General features: G+C 38.4%; 3 protein-coding genes and 1 long non-coding RNA gene across 4 annotated transcripts; 3 read left to right on the plus strand and 1 right to left on the minus strand.

Moving 5' to 3' along the window:
* The first annotated feature begins 3,731 nt into the window (after positions 1 to 3,731).
* Positions 3,732 to 11,092, plus strand: LOC121958867 (tectonic-3-like). Its single transcript, XM_042508028.1, has 14 exons — positions 3,732 to 4,321; positions 4,879 to 4,993; positions 5,084 to 5,181; positions 5,330 to 5,439; positions 5,571 to 5,679; positions 6,566 to 6,678; positions 6,774 to 6,812; positions 7,485 to 7,559; positions 7,639 to 7,758; positions 7,842 to 7,940; positions 8,830 to 8,933; positions 9,107 to 9,254; positions 10,479 to 10,613; positions 10,725 to 11,092. Exons 1-14 carry the CDS (start codon positions 3,979 to 3,981, stop codon positions 10,968 to 10,970), a joined length of 1,854 nt encoding a protein of 617 aa, XP_042363962.1. The 5' UTR covers positions 3,732 to 3,978; the 3' UTR covers positions 10,971 to 11,092.
* Positions 11,089 to 19,719, minus strand: mto1 (mitochondrial tRNA translation optimization 1). The gene is made up of 13 exons (XM_042508027.1): positions 19,314 to 19,719; positions 17,819 to 18,021; positions 17,482 to 17,681; positions 17,288 to 17,405; positions 15,569 to 15,867; positions 15,323 to 15,435; positions 15,010 to 15,200; positions 14,772 to 14,902; positions 13,109 to 13,313; positions 12,065 to 12,236; positions 11,821 to 11,930; positions 11,497 to 11,654; positions 11,089 to 11,339 (listed from the first exon to the last, which is right to left on the minus strand). Exons 2-13 carry the CDS (start codon positions 18,006 to 18,008, stop codon positions 11,169 to 11,171), a joined length of 2,058 nt encoding a protein of 685 aa, XP_042363961.1. The 5' UTR covers positions 18,009 to 18,021; positions 19,314 to 19,719; the 3' UTR covers positions 11,089 to 11,168.
* Positions 15,736 to 17,929, plus strand: LOC121958868. Its single transcript, XR_006106867.1, has 4 exons — positions 15,736 to 15,824; positions 16,129 to 16,195; positions 17,560 to 17,732; positions 17,847 to 17,929. It is a non-coding gene; the product is annotated as an uncharacterized LOC121958868 (long non-coding RNA).
* Positions 19,720 to 20,544: 825 nt separating the features above from the next.
* On the plus strand, positions 20,545 to 25,165 carry LOC121959067 (ataxin-2-like protein). Its single transcript, XM_042508247.1, has 5 exons — positions 20,545 to 21,246; positions 23,233 to 23,272; positions 24,313 to 24,369; positions 24,785 to 24,856; positions 25,145 to 25,165. The coding sequence occupies exons 1-5, from the start codon at positions 21,125 to 21,127 to the stop codon at positions 25,163 to 25,165; spliced, it is 312 nt and encodes a 103-aa protein (XP_042364181.1). The 5' UTR covers positions 20,545 to 21,124.
* Positions 25,166 to 25,261: the final 96 nt, after the last annotated feature.

Raw genomic sequence — 25,261 nt, forward strand, 5'->3', positions numbered from 1 at the left:
GTGTCCAGAGCACTCAGTTCTGCCAGAGGCAGTTTGCCTAGAGTCCACATTCCAGGATTTCCACACACGTTTTTATTGAAAACATGCTCAGCGCAACAGAATACATGTAACGTTTAAAGCAACCCAAAGCTGTAATTTTGAGCTTAGTTAAATAGTTAAATGAAAGTTAAAATTTACTATCAGTTGCTGATGTTTTCACCCTATCCTGCAGCAAAACTATTAAAAGTAAATAGTTCCTTTGTGTAGCTGAAGGAAAATGTTTGTTTACATGAAGTTTAGTCAGTAAACAAATGCTTGTGCAACGTGATTTGAATCTGTGCAGATTTAAATCTTTTTTTCTCTTGGCTGGTTTGCAGCTCTACCAGAGTAGGCGAGTATTTCTGGAAACAAAAAAAGTGGTGAAATAACATCCATTAATAAAACAACAGTGTAGAAGCATTAAAGATTAAGACAGAGAGTAATAGTGAATGAAATGGAAGTCACAGAATCTGCATAGATGCAGGAGAAACTCTTTACTATCTCAACTGTGAACACTAACACTAACTGTTCATCCTCACTGGCAGCCGGGTCTGTTCAGTACACTGGATTTTGTTCATTTTTGGCAGTGAGAAAGCAGGCCTAAATGATTTTCCACTCAAATCTAATGGAATTAGTCATTTTTTCAATGGCGCTGTTATTTTCCAGAAGTTATGCAACCACAGGGGAGCACAGCTGGAGACGGTCCCCCATGTACTCAGTCATTTCTACAACTACAAAATTATTGGTTTGACAAAGCTGAACAATAAACACAACAGTATGCTGTATAAATCGGGTAATAGATGATTTATTTCATTATTATTCATTATTATTTCATATTTGCATCTATTGTTGAATAGTAGTGCTACAAATAACATTTTTTCTTACTAATGTATCTTCCAAAAATTTTCTTGATTGATTGATTAATTGTTTTGTTTACAAAATATTAAAAAACAGTTAAAAATGTCCCATAATGATTTCTTCAGATTGCTTGTTTTGGCTGGGAAATGGACTAAAAAAATGATCTATTTATTTAAAAAAACAGTAAAGCTTCACATTTTACAAGATTTGGGGCATCTACTTTAAAGGTCATTCAAAAAAGCAATACCCAAATAGTTTTAGATTAATGTCTGCTCACAGACTAATTCATTAATTGACCTATCATTTCAGAAGCAGTGAGTATAAAGTTCTAGTAGACTATAAAAACAAATCAACAAGGGCAAGAAATCCACGGACCTCCAGGGAGCACCATCATATTGTATTATGTGAAGAACATGTAAGAAAATAAAATATGACGCAATCCAAAAACAGAGAAGTGTATTGTCTTTGTGAGGCTACTGATTTCAACTACATGACATTTCAAATATTCATGGTATTCTGGCTTTGGAATTGGTGCATGCTCTCATTGTTTGTAATTATTTTGATCAATATCTTGCTTCTGAATAAGACTAGGTGCAAAATCCCAGCCAACATTTGTATGTGGGGCCCGTGTGAGGCCCATTGGGTAGTAAACGCACTAAAAAAATGGGCCCTATTGTCCAGGAGTTTCATAATGACTCAGTGCCACTTGCTCAAATGTAGGGTTTACCCAAGTGGGCCCCAGATAAGATTCCCATTTTTGGCCCATACCCACTTCATACCCAGGTATCCCTAGCTTAAATCTTGTGGGGTCCACTTGGGTAAACCCACCTATGTAGGGCATTGGCATGGGGCCTTATTATGAAGCTGTGGGCAATCCCATATAGGGCCCATTTTTTGGCCCTTATACTATCCACATGGGCCCCAGATTTAAATGTTAGCCAGCGATCGGTCCAGCAGAGCTTAAGAGGCCAAAAACCTTAGGAGACCTGATAAATTTTCTTAAATTTACTTTTTTTTCATTCATTACAAGTCTAATAAATAGCTTTTGGTTTTGTGTTTGTGAATAAGAATAACAGTAAGGTAATCTAAGGTAAACTTTATCATCCCAAAAGGGAAATTCTGTTTGTCATGTTCACTTCTTGATGTTCCCTAGGAACATTTGGGACATGAATGCAGAAATCAACATATTTATCCAAAGTGGATACCAAAAGCTGCTATTGTCTTTTTTGAGGCTTAGCACAAATGGTAATGATTTTTTCGACTGCAGGTAAATGACTCTCAGGAATGTGCTTTAATCCTGGCATGTTGCCCCCTCCCTCAGGGCCCTAGCTCAGGCTGGGTCAGATTCATTCAATCAAAGTAGCTCACCACAAGATTTTCTCTGGCATTGAATGCCACGTAGATAACCTTTACACAAGATAAGGTGCAAGAGTTCCTGGCAGGATTTAAACAAACAATACAGACAACAGGTAATCAGATTAAATATTTATTGTTAGCATTGTGATGTGAAACTTGACAACTCAGTGTACCCATTTTACTCAGGAGATTAAAACCTAAGACATACAACTCAGAAAATTGATATGTACATACCGAAAGGGTTGAACCCTGTTTAAAAAGTTGAGAACAGTGTGGTTACACACTGACCAAACAGGGCCACTGCTCTTCCATTACCATTTCTTAAAATGCACCATCATTTATGCCTGCTCTCACTGTGACATGGATACCTCTGTATAGTCAAGACACAGAACATCAGAAAAGCATTTACTGCAAAAGGGTTACATAAATTCTTCAATCAATAACTGTTTTGACAAACCTTTTATGGAAAATTGTTGTATTTTTATGCTAAACTCTGAAACTCAGTCAATTTGGCACTGAGGGAAATGTTTATGGGTTTAACAGCTTATCATAGCTCCAGCTTTTCCATTTGTTTGGAACTGGATTTGTGTGACCTGACATGACATGTAATGTCATGAATGTGTCTCAATGTTGCTCTCAAATTTCTCTCAAGGGCTTTGCTGACCCACAGTGTCCAAACATCTGCCAAAAGAAGGCATTCCTGTAATATATTTTTTTTTAAAAAGTAAAGCAACAGAATTAATGTTTTATTCAACATATAAACATTTTACTGGTAAGTTTTCTTTTTTTTATTAAAAATTTAATCCCTGTAGTTACTTGCCAACATTGATAATGCATTTGGCTTGAGAAGCACATAACATCTTAAGTGTTTTAGCAATACTAGTGGACATACATTGCATTTGAAGTTGGAGAAAAGTGTTAAGGGTAACAGAGGAGAAGTGAAAAAAAGCTCAACTCAACCATTACTTCAAATACAGGCAAATTTAATGTCTTCCTAACAAAAAATTAAATCCTCTTTGAAAAGAATAAAAAAATGTATTCTTTTGAAGAATCAGCTAGCCTATTTTGGGATTTTTAATTTACATTATTCTTAACTGTATGTGCAGTGCTGACTTTAAATGGCATATGAATGTAATTTTCTGTATATTCATGCAAGATATTAATGCAATTAATGTTAATCATGCAGTGTGTTATGCACTGTATGTCAGGTCTGGACCCCAGAAAGATTATCTTATTGCCATGGCATCAGCTAATGGGATCCTTTAAAGAAAAAGAATAAATAAATTATCTATCTATATTTTTTGGAACATTGTAAAAGGTGAAAAGCCAGCAAATGTAATGACGTTAGCATAACCACAGGCTTATGGGAAGCCCATTACTGAATGATGACATGAATTTAAGAAGTTGGAAAAAAAATATCTTTCTCTTCTTTTACATGTTTTACGGTAGCTATCTTAGAAACGGAAGTTACTACGACAACTTCCTTGGCAACAAGAAGCTTGCTCTTTAGTGTGTTTCTGGCTAGTGTGTTTAGCTAAGTGCATAGATTGAAAACGTTTTCTGATTCGCTAACTTACATTAAAAGTTTCCATATGTTATTTAAGTATTTATAGGTGTGAAATTATAATGTAGCGACGTTGAAGAAAATAAATCCTGCCAACACGGTTATAAAGCTAACATTATCTTCGCTAGCTAGCTTATCAGCCACACTGGGCACTGTTTTTAGCACAATGTCTCTTTGACGACATGACTTCCCGCCAGTGGTGTCGCTCAATTTCTATATTTATCATCTTGTTGGGACGTTTGGCTCACGCAGCCACAGAATCGGGGGTCACGTCAACCGTCACTCCTGGCCCTAAAAATGGGGAGCCCCTCAGCTCAGCTACTCCTGCTCCGGGCGGTACAGCGGCTCCGGACGGTACAGCGGCTCTGGACTCCACCAGCGTGGGCACCACAGAGGCGACCTCCCTGGACTTCACCCAGGATTTCACTCTGGACTCAACCACAACACTGACTGCGTCTGAAGCTCCAACTGCGGTCACTGAAGCGCCCCTCTCAACCACCGTCCAACCTGTGGTGGCTTCAGAGGGTAACTCACACTTGCCTCTTGTGAAAATCTCGTTATTTCCGCTCTGCAACAGTCTTGTCTGTTCAGCCATGAAGCCTCTCACCTTTGTTTTGATGGTCTGATAAACTGAGGAGCTGCACGATCCTTCAAACTGCCTCCTTCTGTTTTTCCAAGATAGATAATAGATCCATGAGATAGACCAAATTTATTAGATTATGATTACTGACCAATCAGGGACATCAGGAGTGCAGCATGAAAGATTTGAAAAATGAGGCCACAGGAAATATTGTGTGTCTTTAATTTGGAATCCAGACTTTGTGTTTGAGATGTGTATTATAGTTTTCTGCAATCTGAAGAATGAATTTATTTGTATAGATTAAGGAGACTTTCGTTCATCTGTGTCTTAGTGTTTGCTTCCACTTTTACAACTATAGTGTATGTAGAATAAACTCAATAACATAGCCTAAGAAATAAAATAACTTGACAGTGTAGTTGCTGTTTTTGTGTGCTGTTGTTAGACCAGTGAACTTTCTGTAATTTTACACAAAACTGATGGTATCATTTCTGTTGTTATCCAGGTTGTCTCTGTGATTTAACCCCTGATTTCTGTGACATTGGCTGCTGCTGTGACACAGTCGATTGTGGCATCGCGAACTTGAGTTCTGTCTTCACCGGATGTCCACAGAAAGCCATGTAAGTTCTCTGCAAACACTTTTAAGTTATAGCACATAAGACAGACATTTTTAACAGTGAAAAGAGTTGTTTTATTTTTTTATTATACAGATCGGGAGTTTGCATTGAGAAATGGCTGATGTTCAGGGCTAACGTGGATTCGTCTCTTGTCACTGTGACTGACTCCTTGTTTTGTGTCCGGCCTGAAGGTACGTAGATGTAATGAGAATAGATTTATTTAAAATCTACAAACATTTATCATTGGATGAATTACTGATTATGTAACAGCTAATTTTGCAAAAGTATAACAATGGGCAACATATAAGTATCCCCTACTAATGTTGCATCTCTCAACAGATAAGTCACCGCACCCCCTCCCATCTCTACCTCAGTATCCTTTAGGGGACTCATACCACTTCTCACCACCAGCACCTACAAGCAGCAGCCACAGCAGAGATTTCTACAGGGTAAACAGATATGATCTCATGTTGTATCTTAAGTATTAAATGTAATACACTTTTGAGATTTTTATGGTGCTAGACAGCACTAAAACTGTCCCACAGAGTGCATCTTTAATAAGTGAAATGCATTTATGTAGGTTGATGATGTCATCCAGACATATTTCTCCAAATCGTCTGTGCAAGGTCTCCTTCGCCAGCCATCTCCAGGGCCTGCTGCTGCATTTTGTGTCAACCGCAACCCTGCAAGTGAGTTGAAACTAAATAAAAATTATATAAAAATTTTGCATATCTCAGTGTTGCAGCATTTCCATTGAAATCTCCATTAAACCCATCACCACTAAACCCACCAGACTCCTTTTAAATAGACATTTTTGCATGCATGGAGCCAGCATATTTTTGTAACATAACTGGGTGGATTAAGAGTTTATTTAGTCCAAACCAGAGATGGTGGTTTTTTGGAACAGTGAAAAGATGAACCAAGATGCCTTGTTTTCAATTTTGTTTTGTCTCCGTTGGCTTAAAATAAAGTGTGTTTTATGATGAGGAAACGACTGGTTATTTAGAAGGAGTCCTGGGTGTTTGGTGATTGGGATTGTAGGGCTTTTTCTGGTTAAACAAAGAGGATCTTATTCTTTTACAAAAACGGTCCCTCTCTGTGGGGATCTTTTCCATTATGTTATCACACATTTAGAGTAATTATTCGGGCCATTCAGTCGCAAAAACAAGAACTTTCAGTGGATGTAAACTGACAGTGTGCACATGCCTTTTAACATTACATTGGCGAGTGCTCTCGCTCAATACTGAACCACTTCAAAGTTTGTTGTCTCCATTAGTCACATAGGCACTAAAACATGGGGGAAGAGGATCCTGGTTTAAAATTCTTAAGTTACTGAGAAATTTCCAACAGTCCCTGAAGTATTCTCACTGCAGCTAATAGTTACTGTTTTCAGAATGATGACTGAATTCAAATTAAATCTGCAGACATTTATAACATTTGCACAGTGTTTTTATGAAAATAGAATATATGCTTTAGTAGTCATTTCATTGCTATACTGTAAGTGTAGACTATTTCCAACCGTATTAACCATTAAAGCTATTTTTCTAAAAACCTTCTATTTTCCTCTGCTTGCAGGATTCTTGAGGTCTGTGTCTCTATCTTGTACACGCATGTTGACTCCTCAGTCTTGCACTACAGACCCAAATTTAAATGCCCGCTCCTACTTCTCTGACCTGAGCCTGATCAAGGTCGGCAAGTCTCCATGCACTAAATGTTTTATGTAGACAATAACTGGTGAGAATCTCACAGCAGACAGACTAACATCAGTAATTTTTAATTACAGATTCCAATAGCTGAGACGGCACGAGTGTCAGACTTTCTGGTAAGTTACTGATTGTACAAATTGCTCAAAGCCATACATGATATCACTGGGAATGCAATTATTTTGCACTTCAAAAGTTGATTAACAGTCAACCTACAAAATCAGATGCCAACGCTAGCATTTGGGGGGTTTTCCTGCATGGGATAAAGCACAAGTCCTAAAATGAATCAGTATCAGTTATACTGTATATAAAAACTATGAATTTGTAGTTACTTAACTGGTTAGTCTTTATATCCTCAACTGACGTATGGCCTGTTGAGTTTGGATTTTCTCTAAATAAATTATCAGCCTGTAAAGGTACTATAAGACAAGCGTTACAGACATCCACCCCTTAAAAAAATGTGCTTATTTACTTTTTTTCAATCTTTTTTTTCAGTGTCATTATTACCTTGTTTTTAATTGTTTTATTTTTCTCTGTTGTAAAGACTGCTGGAAAGACAATACACTATTTTGTGTACTGTAAATTAATATTATTAGACATACTGTTTATTACAAATGTACAATTCTAATTGTCATACTTTTTATATCTTGTCATATAGAGTTTAGTTTTACACATTTCAGTTGTTAAAAGCACAATAAAAAACAGTGTCCATCCTTCACAGCAAGAGTTAATGCCATTTCAAGGCAGGTTTTTTCTTCCAAATGAAGTCGCTGTCCTAACTCTCGTTTCAGATCCCAGTTACTCCACTGTCTGACTGGCTTGCACCCAGTCAAAAAAACAACTCCTGCATCAATGTGGTGAAAAATGTGAGATTATGAATATATTTTTTTTCTGAAATCAGAAATTCCTCAAACTCACTTCTCCTTTTTTCTGATTCTCTTGTAGGTGGAGTTTGTCATAGGATACACTGGCAGAGGGGAGATAATGTACGCAACGATGAACGTAGTCTTAACTGATGTGGATCCAAATCAGTCGCTGTTGCAGACACACTCTGTACAGTTCCAGGTAGTCTGTTAAAGCTGCAGATTTAATCATGAAGTGAACTACTGATTCAAATACTTACAAAAAATGCCATTTTTCTCTTCCAGCTGACAACACCCAGCGCCACCCCAGGAGGGCTGATCCCTGCAGTCGGACTGAGAGTGGGATCTCCTGTCATTAGTCGCTTTAATGAAGAAGTGAAGCCTGTATCCTCACATCATGAGCTTCTGTCTTTTTAAAATTACGGAGAAGATTCTTTATGAATTAAATTCATGGGAGTTCACATTTAGCCAAGGAAAAACTATATAAAAATCAGTTTGCAAGCTCTCATACAGGTTGTGTAGTGTAATCCAAGGTTTATTTATCCAGTCGTATGCTCAGTACTTCCCAAACAGACAGCCCCTTCTGACATGGAACAGACCGGAAAGTGAAACGTACGTAAGTGCTCTTTGAAGCCAGACTCCATCGACAAAGATAATAATTTTACTTCGCTGAACACAGGAGCTGCTGCATTGATCAGTTAGTTTGTTTGTGTTATTGTGTGATATTGGTGTTTTAAAGGGTTATTTCAGATTCACCAAAGTCGCACAACACAAAGACATTAACTGACCGAGGCAGTTGTGGATCACAAGCTCCGGTATTCAGTGAAGTAAAATCACTGTTCTTGTCAGTGGAGTCTGGCTTTGAAGAATGCAAAGTTTCACTTACAGTTCAGTTCACTTTAACATCAGAAAGGGATGTCTGCTTGGTAAAAACTGAGCATATGACTACATAAATAAGATTTGCACGATTATACTGCACGAGTTGTGTGAGGGTTGTTAAATAGATGTTTTGATGTAGTTTTGCTGTTGTTAAACATGGGCCGCTGTGTGTTCAATTCATCAAGAATTTTCTTCATTTTTGGATTCTTCGTTCAATTGGGAAGCAATGGACAGATCTCTCTATCTATCTAAGGAGAAAAACATTTTCTCCATAAATTCAGCTTAACCTTGTACCTCAACACGGGGTGAGGAATTGATATGCAAATGGAGGAATTAATTATTCTTTTAAGTCATTATTTCAATTTGCCAGCTAGCTTCCTTGACAGTGAGTCAGCTGACCGTGCTGGGGGTGTCACAGAGCGGGGAGTGTTCCTCTGACCCCAGCAGACGAGCACCCATCCTCTTCACACACAACATTGTCACTGGCTGCACATTCACGTGAGAACACTATTTTACTTTGCCTCTATAGTCTAGTTTCAACTGATATTTCTTACATGACGAGTAGTGGTGAAGTTACTGGAAATTAGTCCCCGTATTAAAAATTAAAATGATGAAATTGTGAGTTTATTTTTCTTCCATGTGCCATTTGACTCTCTCCATGTGCTGTTTAGCTCCCCATTAAGTGACTGTTCAGAGCTGCGTTCCGAGATTTACGGGATCTTGCAGGGACTTGCTTCTCCTGATGTGATCGCCATGAACATGGGCTCCCAACCTGACTGGACGAGAGTCATCACCCAGGAGTGTCCTATCAGCCTGCAGGTACAGCTGTATCAGGAATTTAAAGTTTTATTAAGATTAATAGCTTTGAGCGTTATGTTTTTGGATTATCTGAAACTTCAGATAAGCCCCTTTAACACATGCAGTCTTTCCCTGAAACATTCAGTAGGGTCGACCGATATTGTTTTTTCAGGGCTGATACTGATTATTAGTACTTAATGAGATCGATAACAGATATTTGGAACTGATATGCATTTACAATAAACTGAAAATATTTCTGTTGAAATTTAGAATTTGGAATATAACAACACAAAACTTTGTTTAAATGCTTTTAGGAAATGTCTTATCAAAAACTGAAACGTTTAACATCATATACAGCAAGTTTCCTGCAACTTTTTTTTTTTATAAAGTTCATTGAAAAATTAAAAAAAAAAAAAAAAGAATGAATAAAAATAGCTCCCTGAGGTTTTACAGCATAAAAACGTAATCCGTTCACTTTTTCATTTTATAAATTTATCAGCGATCATTAAAAAAAACGTGCTGATACAGATAATCAGGAAAATGCCAAATACTGGCTCCGATAATCGGCCAGGCCCATAATCTGTCGACCCCTAATATTAAGCAATATTTCCAGCGTGGGGTCATGTGTTAATGGGAGCAGGGATCGATATTCAGTGAAATCTGTGTTGCCAATTTCCAACCTCAAGACCTTGTACCATTTCTGGGAAAATACTGGTACAGCTAACATGATAATGACAGCAGTAACATTGCAGGGACAAGTATGTAAAGAATAATTTTGTATACGAACCAATCACAAGACTCAAGTGAATCTGCAGCCTGCTTGTGGTTGCGTTACTTGTCTGCAAACTGGTTGAATATTAAATACATTACAAAACATGGTGCCAGACAAAAACAGCTCCTCGCCCGTTATATTCCTGAATATAATAAGTCTTCCGGCCTGTACGCGTTCATCCTGCCTTGCCCCTTCCTCTTCTTTTATTATTTTATGGCAGATGACATCCATTAGTGTTGCATTACCACCATCTGCTGGACTGTCCCTTGCTCCATTGACTCTAGCATTGCAATGGCATGTGTGAAAAAGTGCAATACTGAAATTTTCCTGAATGTATGAATAGCAAAAATCAAAAGTGTTACCTGAGAGCTTATCCCAGTAATTAACCAGGACCTAAATGTCAAAGAGACTATTGTTTGCCTGCGGTCTGAATCTCTAACTTTGTGTTCCGCCTACTTTGTTCCCTCTCTCAGGAAACGTGTGAATCGGGCTGCTTCCTCCCCAACTCTCTCTCCATACAAGTACTGTGGGCCCGCCAGGGTCTCTTAGACCTCCCCCAGAACTACATCCTGGGGGCCAAATACCTTTTCCAGTGTCGAAATGTCAAGGTAGGCATATCTACTCTCTCACTTTGAGGCCACTGTCTTCTTTTCTATGCTTCACGTTGTTTCACCTCTATGAACATGTCCAAATTCTCTCTTCCTGTCTTTTTTTTCCAGTGTCCTATGTCGTCCCCTATCGCTCTAACCACCGAGGTGACTTTTGTCGATACTACGGTTTACCCAGAACCCCCCAGGGGCTTGCCTCAGCCTAACTGGAAGTTTCCATTTGGCTTCTTCACTCGAGGTGCTTCTGAGCTTGACGGGCACTTTGTCATTAACGGCAGTAACGCTGAGAAAGTCACATGGAGTTTATTGCTGTTCACAGTAACGTTACTAACAGGATTAGAGTTCTTCAGAAGGTAGTCGGATTTGAGGACTTCTTATCTTGAGGAAATAACTGTACATGAAAGAATGTTTAGTATGTAAATTTTATTTTGTTAACTTTTTTTATTGTACAAAGAGATCTCCTTCCCAGGAAAAACATTCAAACATCTTAATTTATACTTTTGTACATTTTTTAGGATTACATAAATTTTACAATACATTTTACGAGTCATCATTTCACTGAGGTAAAGATGCATTTCTTGTACACAGCGGCTCTTCTCTCTCCTCCTTTTGGTCCTGTTGGTTTCTGCGTATTCTTCTCTCCTTTTGATGTGTGTGGCAAACATAGTTGAGGAGATGGACGATTGCAGCTGGCGTTATACCTTGCAAACGTGTTGCAGCACCCAGCTGGAGGTTAAAGTGTGACATTAGTTACATATTCAAATTGGGTTTTTTTTGTAATAGTACAAAAGTTAATTAATTGAACCAAGAGTTAACCATATTCTGCTCTTTGATTATGTAACTAAAGAACAAAAAGTTATCGGACAAAATACAGCATACTCACAGTGCTCGGTCGAACTCTGTCCAAAATCTCTCTGACTTCCTGAGACAGGGACACCGGCAGAGAGAAATAGTCTATGTCCTGTGGGAGCAACATGTTCTCCTCCCTCTGAATTCTCTCAATATCTTTCCTCTGTAGGTTGCAGTGAGGCCGGTACACAGCTACAAAACAGGAGAAACATTTTGATGAGAAAAAAGGAACTATGTTACGATAGCTTAAATGAACACAATACCAAAGCAACATTTTAAGGCAATGCAGAAGGATAACTAAAGCATGAAGGCAGTTTTCCCTTCCCTGTCACCTTAAAATGCCAAAATCAGTTTTTACCCTCTATCTTGAGTCTTTGAGAGAATTCCAAGTGAGCTGAAAGGCTCTCTGGGAAGGCAGATGCCAACATTTCAAAGGACACATCGTTGTACTGCAGCACCTCCATACCGCTAAAAAAGATGCAGCAAAGTAACAGTCAGGGCCAAAAGTCGACCACTTTTGATTGTATCTTAAGATGACACATCAGACATGCTCAGCAGGGCCGATTCGGCACATTATTCCACACTCCACATGTGACACTCACGTCATTGTGGCGCTCTTTGCTTCACTCATATGTATATTGGGCAGCTTTTTTCTCCAGATGTTTGTGGACAGAGTGAGATTCTGAAGGGCTGACAGAGCATCCTGCAGACAGTCCCTCACTCTTGCAGCCTTCTGGTAGCGCACAGCGGACACACATCCAAACTTCTCAAATCCTGGCAGAGAACATTTACGAGAGGAGAAAACAAAAAAACAGAAAGTAGATGACTCATGAGACCCCTTATGACTTCTTGTGCTCCTGTGAAATCATTTAAGTCCCAGTGAAATTGGAAGTTAGAGCATCTTCAGCTTCTGTATTGTGACATATTTCCCAATGAAAGTGAGAGTTTGCACAGTGCACACTGCACAGTTACAAGAGAGAAACTAAATATGAGAGAAATAAAATCCTTCACATTTGAAAAGACTTCTAAAAAGTGGGCGGGCTTAGGGCGAACTGTTGGCCTCTGACAGACTTCCCTCACTGTAAGATCACAAGGAGGGTAAGGGAAAGCTGAGTGAATTACACCTCCACCACATTGTTTTGGAAATGAAAACAAAATGTTTGCCCATTGATATCCAAAGACACATCTCTCCTATCTCTCTCCATATTACTACAGCCTGCAAACACTGAAGTGTGGTTTTATGTGACCACTGCAGCTACTTAGTTACCCAAAGTCTCATTTTTTCCCCTGTTACAGGTTTTTTTGAGGGAGTTTTTCCTGAGGCGATGTGAGGGTCTAAGGACAGAGGGATGTTGTGTGCTGTAAAGCCCTCTGAGGCAAACTGTGTTTTGTGACAATGGGCTTTGTGAATAAAATTGAATTGAATTAAATTGAATTTGAGAATAAGTCATCAAATATTTGAAACAGTTTTACAGACAGGGAAAAGACAGCGATATTGATGTAAAAATACTCTGATACTTATTTTTTGACATGTATTTGGCATATAAAAGGAGATAAAATATATAGTAACATACAGACACAGGATAAACAGGATAAAAACTTTTTTTATTTCACTGGATCTTTTAAGTCCCAGATACTTTTCCTACCTTTCAGAGTGAGGCGGAGGTCAGCGTTGTCTGGCCTCAGAGATGCTCGAAACTCCGCCCGACTGGTGAACATGCGGTATGGCTCTGTAACGCCTCGACTCACCAAATCATCAATGAGAACTCCGATGTAACTCTCTGTCCGAGACAATGCCACTGTAGACATGGAGAGCGCCCAGCGGGCAGCATTCACCCCCGCCCACAGGCCCTGCACAGACAGAAACAAGAGTTTAAACAGTTTATCCTGTTACAAAAATCTGCTTCAGTGTCTTAACACACAGTGTTCATGGTGCACCATCGTTTTAAAGTGTTTTGCTAAATGCGGGTGTCTTCTGTTGTGCAAATGAGCACTTGTGTAAGTATAAAGCACCCCGTGTTACTAATTAGTACACAAACTAGATCCCAAACGTTTGCCATGAGGAAGAAGAATCCTCCTCCAACGAATACAAACAGCAATTACAAGTAATACCAGTAAGACAACAAGCTCCTCATTCAGTTACTGCCGGGAAATACAACTACGTGATACACTGAACATGTAGATAACGCCTGCAATTCAATTAAAATGTGATTAAGAGGTTAAACAAGCATAACCGCAGGGGGAATAAATAGTGCTTTAAAATGGTTTATTATGAATTCTCTAGTGCAGTTACAGAGGGATGGGCAGTAATTTACATATTTGAGCGCTTGCTTTAAATTCATGTTGACTATTTAAGGAATAAGGTCCGATATTAACAAGCAATGGAAAATGCAGGTAAGGTTTAGAGTTAGGTTACCATTCTGTGCTGCACAGACAGCAGAGATTAGCTTTCTGTTAAAGTTTAAAATTACATTAATTGCACTGCACATTTATTTTGTTTATTTGATTAAAAATCACTCTTATACCTGGTCATCATTCTGTCTGTAATGTTAGCTCGAGTGATGTCTGACTGAAAATGTTGACCTTATCTGCAGCTGCATAGATCTATCATTATTTTGTTGAATGGATTTATGAGGAATATTCATAAATAGCAGGTACAGCAAAGTAATCTGTCAAAAAAAACATTTTAATACATATTTTAAATCAATTTGCGTCTATATTTATTATGCATATCACATTTTCTTTTATAAAGCAAAAAAAGTCATATATATATTGAACAAATACTGATGTCCAAATTGGGTATTCAAGTACTCATGTTTAACCCCAGAAACAGCTGACTATTGATTGATTGATTGACAGTTGTCATACAGAGTACATTTACTTATCTATGGTACTGACAAAAATGCAACTAGATGGAGAATCTCACTTATGTTTTAACTATTTTGAAAAGGGAAACTTTGTAAACGTTTGTACTTTGGACCATTTTTTAAAAATGGTTTCGAAATTCAATTATAGTAGTAAAAAGTTAGTTTGACCAAAAAAACAAACAAACAAAAAAACACTTCTGTATACATTCATTTCTGTAATACTGCAATATTTTCTGAGACGTTATCATACTGTGATAATCTTACACCATTGTAACCCTGATTGATGGTTTAACCTCACTTTTGTTGTTGTGGGCCCAGAGCATGAACTGCTAGGCAGAGGCAAAGACAAAAAATTGGGTGACTTCACCACATGTGGTCTGACCTGCAATATTTGTATGAAATCTGAATTTCTGAATATAATGTAGAGGAAAAAAGCGGCTACCTGTGCAGCAGCCTCCTCGTACCCCGTTGTTCCGTTAATCTGACCGGCCAGAAAAAGCCCCTGGGTGCTTTTTACCTGCAGGGCAGGGCTCAGCTGAGTGGGACACACAAAATCATACTGCACACCATAACCTGGGAAAAAACAAAGAACAAATACAAGAAAGATTCACTGTAAGTGACGTTTAGATGGACTCCAAATCACGTTATAATGCAGATCAAACAGGATTCAGGCAGTGTACCCGGCGTGTGGATCTCAGCTCTGTGCATGGCAGGGATTTCTCTGATGAGGCGAAGCTGCATGTCAGGGGGCATGGTCATGGACAGACCCTGAGGGTACAGAAGGTCAGAGGTCACCCCCTCAGGCTCCAGCCACACCTGGTGCTGTCGGCCTGGGAAGCGAAGCACCCGCGACTCAATGGATGGGCAGTATCTGTGAGAATTGAGGACCAGAGGTATTAGTCCTGAGTTTATGAACACACTGTGTACATTTTTTTGTGTGTTTGTGTGTGTGTGTGTGTGTGTGTGTGTGTGTGTGTGTGTGTGTGTTTGTACCTGGGACCCTTGGTGTCTTGCTGTATGTGACAGTTGAGATGAAGACTCTCCATCACCACTTTCTCTACACCAGGAGTAGTATAGGTCAGATAGCAAGGCAGCTGCTCTTCTGGCTGAAGAAGTGTTTAATTCAAAAATAAAAATAGAAGTAAAAGGCATTCATAGACAACTCCGTTTAGATCATTTATGCTAGTGAAAATTAAAACTGAAATAGTACTTTGAAAGAGTGCATCAAATAAACTTTACCTTGCAGCGTGTGTGTGTATTCAGGAAGCTGAACGGAGTTGGATGACTGTCAGCGGGGTGGAGGTGAGCCTGGGAGAGGTCAACTGAATCCTTCAGAATCCTGGGAGGGGTACCAGTCCTCAGTCTGCCTGTCCTCAGCCCCAGCCTCTCCCTTAGTGTCTGGGACAGCCCACCACTCGATGGAGCGTCTCCAATCCGACCCCCGGGGGACGTGCTTTGGCCCATGAAGAGGGAGCCGGACAGGAAAGTTCCAGTGGTAAGAATCACAGAGCTGGCTGAGATTGGATGGCTTCCATTTGCTAACAAGATATCAAAGGAAGTGCAAATTCATACACTTATTATCAGACTGCTTAGTTTGTATTTTTTTAAAAATTTAAAAGTGCATTTTACTGGTTGGTGAATTTCTAAGATATCATGTCAAACAAACTCCAGATTCTCTAAGAAAAGTCTGATATTTACTATCTAGGACATACAAAAAAATGATTTAACAGAGAAAAAAAACAGATTGACGAAGTTGAACTTTGAGAGAAACTACACATACACTGTCGATATGTCTGCAGGTGGAGCTCACTGCATCTTCCCCATTTACCAGATGTGCTCTCTGCAAGCCTTCCCTTGCAAATAAAAGTAAGTTTCTACAGCATCCACTACTACTACTTTTCTTTGGTCTCTACCCCTCAATGTCCCGGTTAGCTCTGACTGATTTTGGTACGCCAGCGTGGGGAAGTAACCACAGACATCACAACACTGGTATACTGCGAAATTTGGAGAGCTTTCCCTGTTGGTGACAGCCTCAATCAGCATGGTGTGATTTTTTTTGGCTTGAATATAATGGATGTTCATTTATACATGAACGTAAAAGTCCTGCAATGCAGCTTAACGCAAATTACAAAAAAAAACAACAAACAAACAAATAAATAAGGGATGAAAATACATCTGAATTTGATAATAAAACGTAAAAATAACAATAATGGTCAAACATAAATCAAATGTTGATGACACTTTAAAAATTTTACAAAAATTAAACATGAAAATTTAAAGGTCTAGTGTGTAGGATTTACTGACATCTTGTGGTGAGGTTGCAGATTACACTTCTTGAGTGTGCTAAGTGTGATCGAGAACTTCAGCAGCCGACACAAAAACGTAAATGGTCCTATCTAGAGCCAGTGTTTGATTTGTCTGTAAGGGGCTACTGCAAAAACAACATGGCAGACTATGTGAAGGAGGATCCACTTTTTTTTTGTAGATATAAAGAGTTTATTAAAGTTTATGAAAACATGTTTATAGTGTCCGGGTGATTCTGAACTAATGAAAGCATAATTATGAATATTATCTTGCACTTCTGCCAAAAGATGCCTTGAAATCTTACACACTTGACCTTTAAATGAAAGCAAATGTGATCGCGCATTGTGTATTAATCATTGTTGCTTTACATTTTTAGAATTTCAGATAACCTGACCACAGTGATAGCACATTAAATGTACACTATGTGCCATCAGCTATTTAAGTTTCCCAGAAACCAAAATAAGTTCTTACTACTGCTTATAAAGAAGTATTATTTACTACAGGTTGGTAGTACTACTAAACTGATAAATAAACCATTATAAACAAACTAGACATGATTTTAAATAACTGTTTGGCTTTCATTGGCACATTCATTAAATGTAATTATCATCATGGTATTAAAAAAAAAAGCAAAGGTAAACAATTGCTCTCTACCCAAAAGTATCCCAGTGACTCTGTGGTGTCCAGGCTCTTCTGGGTTCGGCTCTGATACCAGCAGATCCTCCACTGAGCCCTCAAACACGGTCAGCTTGGGAGTGGACAGCAGCTCTGACTGAATGAAAAACCAGCATAGTTTTATTTTAATTCATTCACAGACAAAAGTTAAACCACATTTGCGTATAAGATACCTGAATAAATTCTCTGTAACGTTGCCGGTCCAGCTGGGCCCTCGGGCCCCACACAGCGGGGCCTTTTCTACGATTAAGGATAGAGAAGTGGATCCCAGCCCAGTCTCCTGCTCGACCACACAGCCCATCCAGAGCATCTACCTCCTTCACCAGCTGGCCCTTACCTACTCCTCCCAGAGACGGGTTACAGGACAGGGCACCTGGAGGATGTCATTAATAAAAGGAGAGAGCTCTGTTTGGATCACGTACAGGTAAGGATCTCTTTATTTAGGTGGAAAAAAGTTCTCAGTCAAGTAAAAAATCTATAATGCAATAAGAGTGAAATATTTTTCCTCACCAATGGTTTGTATTTTCTGTGTGACCAGAAGTGTCTCAGCTCCAACTCTGGCTGCTGCCGCCGCCGCCTCGGTCCCTGCGTGACCCCCACCCACAACAATGACGTCATACTGCTGTCGGGCAAGGTGGCCGGCCCGTCTGGGAACCAGCGGCAGGAAACTTTGCAGGGGGAGAAGCTTCTTCATCAACATGTGGGATGCATACCTGCGGAGTGAAGGTTAGAGGGTCAGAAATGTGGACATTTTGGCTTTTTTAATGACAGCTGTACAGAGTGAGGGAAAAAATGATTTCAAGTTTATTTAAATTGTAGTTATACTAAAATAGAACATTACTCCATCAAACCTTAAAGTCGTGAATTCAAAAATCTAAGTATTCATGGTAAGATTTCACTGTCACTGTATACTTAAAGTGTTAGATTTTGTTGCATCGCAGCTGACAGGTAAGGTACTATTTTGGTATTTAACCCTTTAAAACCTGAGCAAATTGGCTTGATTTCTTTCAAAAACATGGAAAGGAGGCAGTAAACAATGTATCAAGACATGGTCAAAAAAATAGCATGAAATTAGTCAAAAAGTTACAAGAAAATTACCTGAAAATTAGTTTAAAATGAAACTAAAAACAAACAAAAAAACGCAAAAGAATGTGAAAACACAACCAAGGAAATGACCTGGGAAAAGTGCTTAAAAATTATAATAAGGTTTTCCCTAACTTTTTATTTTTTCTCTAGACATTTTCCCCTAGTTTTTTAAAAAAAAAATGTTTTATTAATTTTCGAAATCTACTCCTTTATTTTAATTTATGGAAAATTTCTTCCCAAGTAACTCATTGCATTATTTCCCTATGTTTTTGAGAGAAATCACACCAATTTGCTGCTCAGGATCCAAAAGTTTAAATACATGTGAAAGGCACCTGAAAGCAGCACAAGATAAATTATGTAGCTCTAGGTTTTAATGGGTTGAGCTGATCTGATCACTCTATATACTGCTAGTAAATTTACGTGCACTTCTGCAAAAATTAAATTTCCTTTTTGTTAATTTCACTTCTTTTTTGTGAAAATTTGACACTATTGAAGTCCACTGTGAGATACATGCATTTCAGCCATATTTCTCTTGGAAGGGCAAAACTAATACCTTTCAATCCTTTGGGGTGACTATTTGAAATTACAAAACAAATGATGTTGTTTTTATTATGCAGAATCACTTAAAATAAATGATATAGGGTCTTTGCCACCCAACAGCTTTAGCTCAAACTGTACTCATCCTCTCTATTAAGTGTTGATCTACCAGATCTAAAGATCACTCCTAATAACACTTAGAGATATAAGTTCTGTGAGGTGGCTTTTCATTTTTCCTTAAATAGGCGCAGAATAAATTGACTCGCGATTTAATCTCCGTATACAGCCTATGATACGAACATACACCTACTGCATTTGCACGTGTGGATAAGTCCATTGAATCTACCAAAATCACATCGTACATAGTATTAAAGTTGCTTACACTTTCTGTTGCTGAAGACAAATGAATTTTGTTGTTTACTTTCCAGGGTGAAAAATCAAAATCCGTTTAAAGATGACCAAACTCCTGCTGTGTTACACAAACGCACTTTACGGAGGCAGCCATGCTGTCTGACACTGACTGTCGTAAAAACTGGTGTATACACGCACTGACAAAGATGTTTTACTAGGTCAAGTCGGTATGTCAGGGCATTGGCTGTTCTTACTTGTCACTGATAAATTCATGAATGAAATGAAAACATAAAGCAAGCACCAGCAACAAACACATGAAACGGTGTCAGGTGAAGTTGTAGTTAAAAACTCGTGAAACTCTTGCTCAACCGTTTGGTAGAGCACATTTTGAGTCACTGTATCTAAATGAAAAATGTGTTGAATTAAACCCTACATGAAGCTATCTCTACCATTCGGTTTAGGTTTGTTATGCTAAAAAAAATTCATTAGACGTCATGACAGTTGATGTTTTGCTAAGCAGCTGAGTTGGCCTTTTATTGTAAAAGTAGTGATGCTAAGATAATTTTTTTTTTTTTTAGATTTTTATGAAATAAAAAGGATTACAATTCATTGCTGTTAATACCATATATTTAATGTAATTAAGTTATATATTTGATGAAGCCATTATATCAGTATGATTTTTTTTCACCATTTCTGAGACTTTTTGAAAGGACTGTAATGGTAAAAATGCATGGCAATAATATTAGTACTGATAATACTATTAATTCCAAGGTCGAAACATTGACATATGTTGGTATACTTATTACAAGTATTATAACAGTAAATAATTAGCCATTTTGACACGTTTTTTTTCTTTGTGTTTAACCATTACCATGAACGGACAACTAAACTGTTTGGTAAAGGCCTACATTTAGACAAAAATGGGTAATGTTAAAAAATAAACATGGATTTATTTGTTTATTAATTTTTAATAGATCCAAGGGCATACAAATACTAATTCATTTTTTAAATGCTTTTTTTCTTGGTGAGGACTTTAAAGGGACGGTGTTTTTTAATTTTTTTTAACAAAAACAATATTGATGTTGTATTTGATGACTGCCACGTGTACAGTAGAAACCATCCATTTTTTGTTTACTTCGGAAACAAATCGGGATAAATCAAATATCGATTGACATTATTCCACGTACGCGCGCTCACTAGTAGGTCAACGGCGCACGCGCACGTCAACGCCCCCTCCCCCTTCCAGCCGGTTTCCAGTCAGCCGCGCGCGGATTGAGTCAAGTGAACCTACCGAGAGGTGGTGTTGACCGACCGCAGCAGGTTTTCAGCACGAAACCTGAAATATCAAACTTCCAAAGGCAACTGACAGTAAAGCCGAGACCATATTTTTTAACGGAAGGGTCAGCGGTGCCGGAGTTAAGGCGACGCGACAGAGAGAAGAAACTAAATCCCGGAGGGAAAGCGCCCGAAGTGAGCTTGAGGATCAAAGCTAATGCTAAGTTAGCTAGCTACTGCTAAATAATAATTCGGAAACTCGTGTCATTTCATTAGCCGCTTGCTTTGACATAACCTCTGTGGTTACAAAGTAGATAGTCGGGGGTTATTTGTTAAGTTATATGTTACATTGTATTTAAAAAGCGAGGTGTTTGGCCTCTACAATTTAGGCCACAAGCGACTTAGCAAGAGTAGCTACAATAGCCGGTCTCATTGAGGTTACACCGGCTCTGCGCTCCTCGGGACAGGTGATATAGGCTAAAGATAGTCGCGTTAAAAGCAACTTCATCTCGAAAGGTATCGGTACTTATAAGTTAGCCTACACTTGTCTTAGCCTTGTGCTTCGCAATGCTGAAACAGCAACAACCCGGCTCGGGCGGGAGGAAAGCGTCTAACGGAACCTCGGGCCCCGCCGGTATGTCTTCCCCAGTCAGCGGCATCAACAGTGGCAACAGGACACCGGCCGGGAGGTAAGCGAGCTGGGGGTTTCCTGTCAGGACAGTCCGAGGATTGTCCTGTGACTTAGAGGCCTACCGGTTAAGGCGCTGTGAGCTCAGTGGGTGTGTCTCTGTAATAGAGCTCCTCTCTGGACCAATGAGATTAGTTCATGTTTGATTGACAGGCTCTTTTGGCCATTCAGAAAGCTTACATAGAGTCGAAGACAAAAAGTGAGGTGGGTCCAAGTTTGGTGAAAGCAATAAGCAGCAAATCAGCATACAAGCTATTCAAAGTTTATCTGGCCTGTCAAGACCAGAGAAGGGACGTAGATGATTGCAACATGTAAAATAAAATACACAACAACACGTTTTTGTTGCCAAGAAAATCTTTTTCTAGAAACATTTAACATCGAAGAGATTTAATGGGCAGCACAAGGTCAAATGTGGTTTAAATCACTGAGATGTGTGTGTTTACTGAACTCCTGGCAGCTGCGTTTCAGTCTTTGTTTTGTAATCGTGTATGTGACGAGTAGTGAAACCATCCCAATGCATGCTTTCTGTCTGAGGGTTTATTTCGTATCCAAATTGATCTTAATCCCTGTAGGAAAATTGTTACTCGAAACCACGTTTCCGTTTTTCTACAATGGTGACGCGATATAAACAATATGCAGTGTAATAGAAAGGTCTTAGGCCACCATAGAATTGTTGTTTTTGCAAAGTTATAATGAGGAGGATAAATATATATCTTTATTTCCAGGCTCTTTATTAAGATACAAAGAAAACAGAGGGCATGTACAATGCATTAAACACCATAAAAGTCAGAACAAAATGGCTTTTTAAGACTGAATTCAATATTTAGTGTGAAACATAGAATCGTAGAGGCATAACAAAAGGTAGCTCAAATAATCAATATTAATCTTTGGACATGTCTTTAATGCTACCTGGTGTAATTACACCAGAGGATTAGTATTGTAAATCTCATATTGTCTGCCAAAGAAAGATCAAAACATACTTATTTGAACGGGGGTTAACACTAAATACTCTCAACTTTAGTCTGTTGAACTTGTTTTATTATGAAATGTTTGTGTTTTTCATACTGCATACCGATTTCCTATATGTTCTGGTTGTATTTTAGTAAAGAGACTACAGAAAAACAAATACATATGACCATTACAAACTTTAAAAATAAAATGAGGCCTTCGACTTTTGCACAGTACTGTAGATTTTCATTTTCTTTTTTCTTTAAGGGAGGTTCTACGTATGATCTATTTTAAAGGGCTCAGTAAAACTGAAACATGTTTTGAAATATAAATCAATATTGAAGTTTTCTTTTAAATGGAAAATCAGGATACACATTACAGGGTTCCCATTGTCATGAAATTCCTTGAAAAGTTATGAAATTAGGAAAAAAAACATTTTCCAGGCCAGGAAAACATAATGTTTTGGATAAGTTTTGTATATGCTTTGTGTTGGCAATTGTTTAAATGATGTTCACAAAATTCCCAAAACATATCTAACATTATGGGAAATACATCGTATTTAAAATCTAGTGCATCATTCCTTGACTGTTGATTGGATCTTTGGTTTTCAATCCTCCAAAAAGAGAAGCAGCTTCAATGTTTTGGAGAGCACTCATATGTGCAAGTCTGGCCTCTTGGCATATGCAGCTAGTTGCCACAGGGAATGTCTCATTTACCAGTAACGTACAGTAAAGTGTTATGGAAAAGGTGACATGTGAACGCCTACCACTAACACAAAAAAGGATGACAGTATCTGTAAAGTTTATATTCATAATGGATGATTCTAGAGACCTCATAATCACTGTAGATTTTCAGTTCAGGAGGAATGTTGATTAGGGAACTCGTTAGGCCTGTAAGTAAGCTTTTTCAACTTCTCCTAACCTATTTATATGTTGTTTATGTGGAATGTGACACTGCCTTGACAAGCTCTAAAAACAAGTTATACTCCATTTGTTTCTAAGCAGACAAACATGTTTTAATGGGGCTGTTTTTCTCACAGGAATCGGACTTCTGCAAAGCCATCATTCCAGTCATCTCCTGTGAGTATTTTGGGAACAATATGAAAAATTAAGGGGCGGTGTTGAAGAAATGTCCAGTCTTTATAACTGATGTAAATAGGGCTGGGTATTGTTAAAGATTTTTTAGCACAGATACCTTGGCTTTGTGCTGGTTCCTGAATGATACTTTTTTTATTCCAGACTTTATAAAAGAAGAAAGTTTTTTAAGAAAAAAAAATAACATATCAATATGTAATCTATTTACCATTTAGTCATAAGGTAATGTTCATGTGTCCCTGTTTAAGTCACCACACTGATTACAGTAACCAAGCCTGGCATCGAAAACCAAGCAACTTCTGAATTTATTACATAGATGCTCAAGTGTTTGGCAACAATGTCCTCTGGCATTGAGCCTCATTAAACTGAGCCACACTTTTGATATCTTATTAGACATTTTATACACCTATGCAGCACACACTGTAGTCAAGCCTCAACAACAACACACCCTTCTGTGCTCTGTCTCTGGGTATAACATGTGTTTTTCCTGTATGTCTCCACGATATGTGACGTTAATCAGCCAATCACAACCATTATTAGATCTTGGTGTAGCATGATGTATCTGTATTGGCTCACTTACACTGATGAGATTTTCTCCTTAAGCATCGAAATTTAATACTGAATAACAAGGAATTTTTCAGTTGTATTGAAGCAATGTTGTCTGTGCCATGAAAGTACTGATGTTCATTACCCAGCCTTTTTTATTAAACATGTTTTGTAGAAACAAAATGTATGCATGAAACTATAATCAAGTTGAGTGTGGCGAACAGGAATAAACCTGTGACCGTTATGAGCGGGTCAGATGTGGGTTAAACATCAGTTCAGGAGAGTGATTCATAAGTGGTCCTCCTTGATGAGAGGAAAGTGTTAGTATTTCCCTGCTCTTAAAATAGAGGGTCAAATTTTATGTAGTGGTTAATGCACCAAACCAGGTTGTTTTAAATATATCATTATGTGATGGTTATTATGCCATGTCTTTGTGAAACTTCACTTGATGGTTACTTTATACCTTTACCCGTCTGCAGGTGTTCGAGGGTGTGTACAACAATGCCAGAATGCTTCATTTCCTCACAGCTGTTGTGGTAAGTCATTTGGTTTGTTATTAATGTTCCTCACAGCCCAGGATGATACTGTAGAGAATGACATGTACCATAATAGTTAGCAGTAAGATGTAACCTTCCTACTGTAAAGTTACCTTTTCTGTCATGATCTGGTATGTCTGTCCTGGGCAGTGAAGAGTTACAGCAGCTGGTAAAGGTTGCTGCTAAAAACTTTTTTTTCCATCTGAATGACAAAAGTGGCATATTTAAGTTTCATTTGTGGGAAGTTACATACTATGTTGTAGCTATCCCTGAAAGTATGCACTGTACAGAATGCAGCGTGCAAAATATGTTTAAGTAATCCACAAACGCTGTTACAGTTTTTGAAGTGTCACTGTTCTAGACAACAGTTTGTTTGTAACTACCTGGTTTTAAATAAACTCTTTCTCCTGCTCAGGGTTCGAACTGTGACATAAGAGTGAAGAATGGCAGTGTATTTGAAGGCATATTCAAGACCCTCAGTTCTCGGGTAAGAAGCTCATGTTGAGCACACAGTCATATACTGTAGGTCACAGGGTTCAACAGCAAAGACTGCTCGGGGCAAGTAACGGCCCAGACACACCAAACCGAAAACAAAGAGCTAAAAGACGACTGTCTGTCGTGTCGCCTCATCCCGCCTGGGTCTCAGCCAAAAAGTTGCACATGAACACACTGCAAAGACTACAACCAATGGCCAACCAGCACATATGTTCTGCATGAGGGGAAATAACTCTTCATATTAGTAGACAGTGGTAATCTATAATTTTCATTCAAAAAGGAATACCTGAAGACCATCTAGTGAGCCAGTTAACATATTAACAGTACAATCAAATGTTTAAAGAACTATATATATATATATATATATATATATATATACACAGATACACTACATTAC

This window comes from Plectropomus leopardus, chromosome 19 (genome assembly GCF_008729295.1).
Source record: "Plectropomus leopardus isolate mb chromosome 19, YSFRI_Pleo_2.0, whole genome shotgun sequence".
Classification (NCBI taxonomy): Eukaryota; Metazoa; Chordata; class Actinopteri; order Perciformes; family Serranidae; genus Plectropomus; species Plectropomus leopardus.

Coding starts and splice junctions, on each gene's coding strand:
- LOC121959067 (XM_042508247.1), top strand. CDS start 21,125: ATGCTGAAACAGCAACAACCCGGCTCGGGCGGGAGGAAAGCGTCTAAC. Junction 23,273..24,312: donor CATCATTCCAGTCATCTCCT/GTGAGTATTTTG, acceptor ACCCGTCTGCAG/GTGTTCGAGGGTGTGTACAA. Junction 24,857..25,144: donor TCAAGACCCTCAGTTCTCGG/GTAAGAAGCTCA, acceptor TCATTCAAAAAG/GAATACCTGAAGACCATCTA.
- mto1 (XM_042508027.1), bottom strand. CDS start 18,008: ATGTTGATGAAGAAGCTTCTCCCCCTGCAAAGTTTCCTGCCGCTGGTT. Junction 11,931..12,064: donor GCAAAGAGCGCCACAATGAC/GTGAGTGTCACA, acceptor CATCTTTTTTAG/CGGTATGGAGGTGCTGCAGT. Junction 11,340..11,496: donor ACAGAGTTCGACCGAGCACT/GTGAGTATGCTG, acceptor TTTAACCTCCAG/CTGGGTGCTGCAACACGTTT.
- LOC121958867 (XM_042508028.1), top strand. CDS start 3,979: ATGACTTCCCGCCAGTGGTGTCGCTCAATTTCTATATTTATCATCTTG. Junction 4,994..5,083: donor GGATGTCCACAGAAAGCCAT/GTAAGTTCTCTG, acceptor TTTATTATACAG/ATCGGGAGTTTGCATTGAGA. Junction 7,941..8,829: donor TTAATGAAGAAGTGAAGCCT/GTATCCTCACAT, acceptor ACAGTGAGTCAG/CTGACCGTGCTGGGGGTGTC.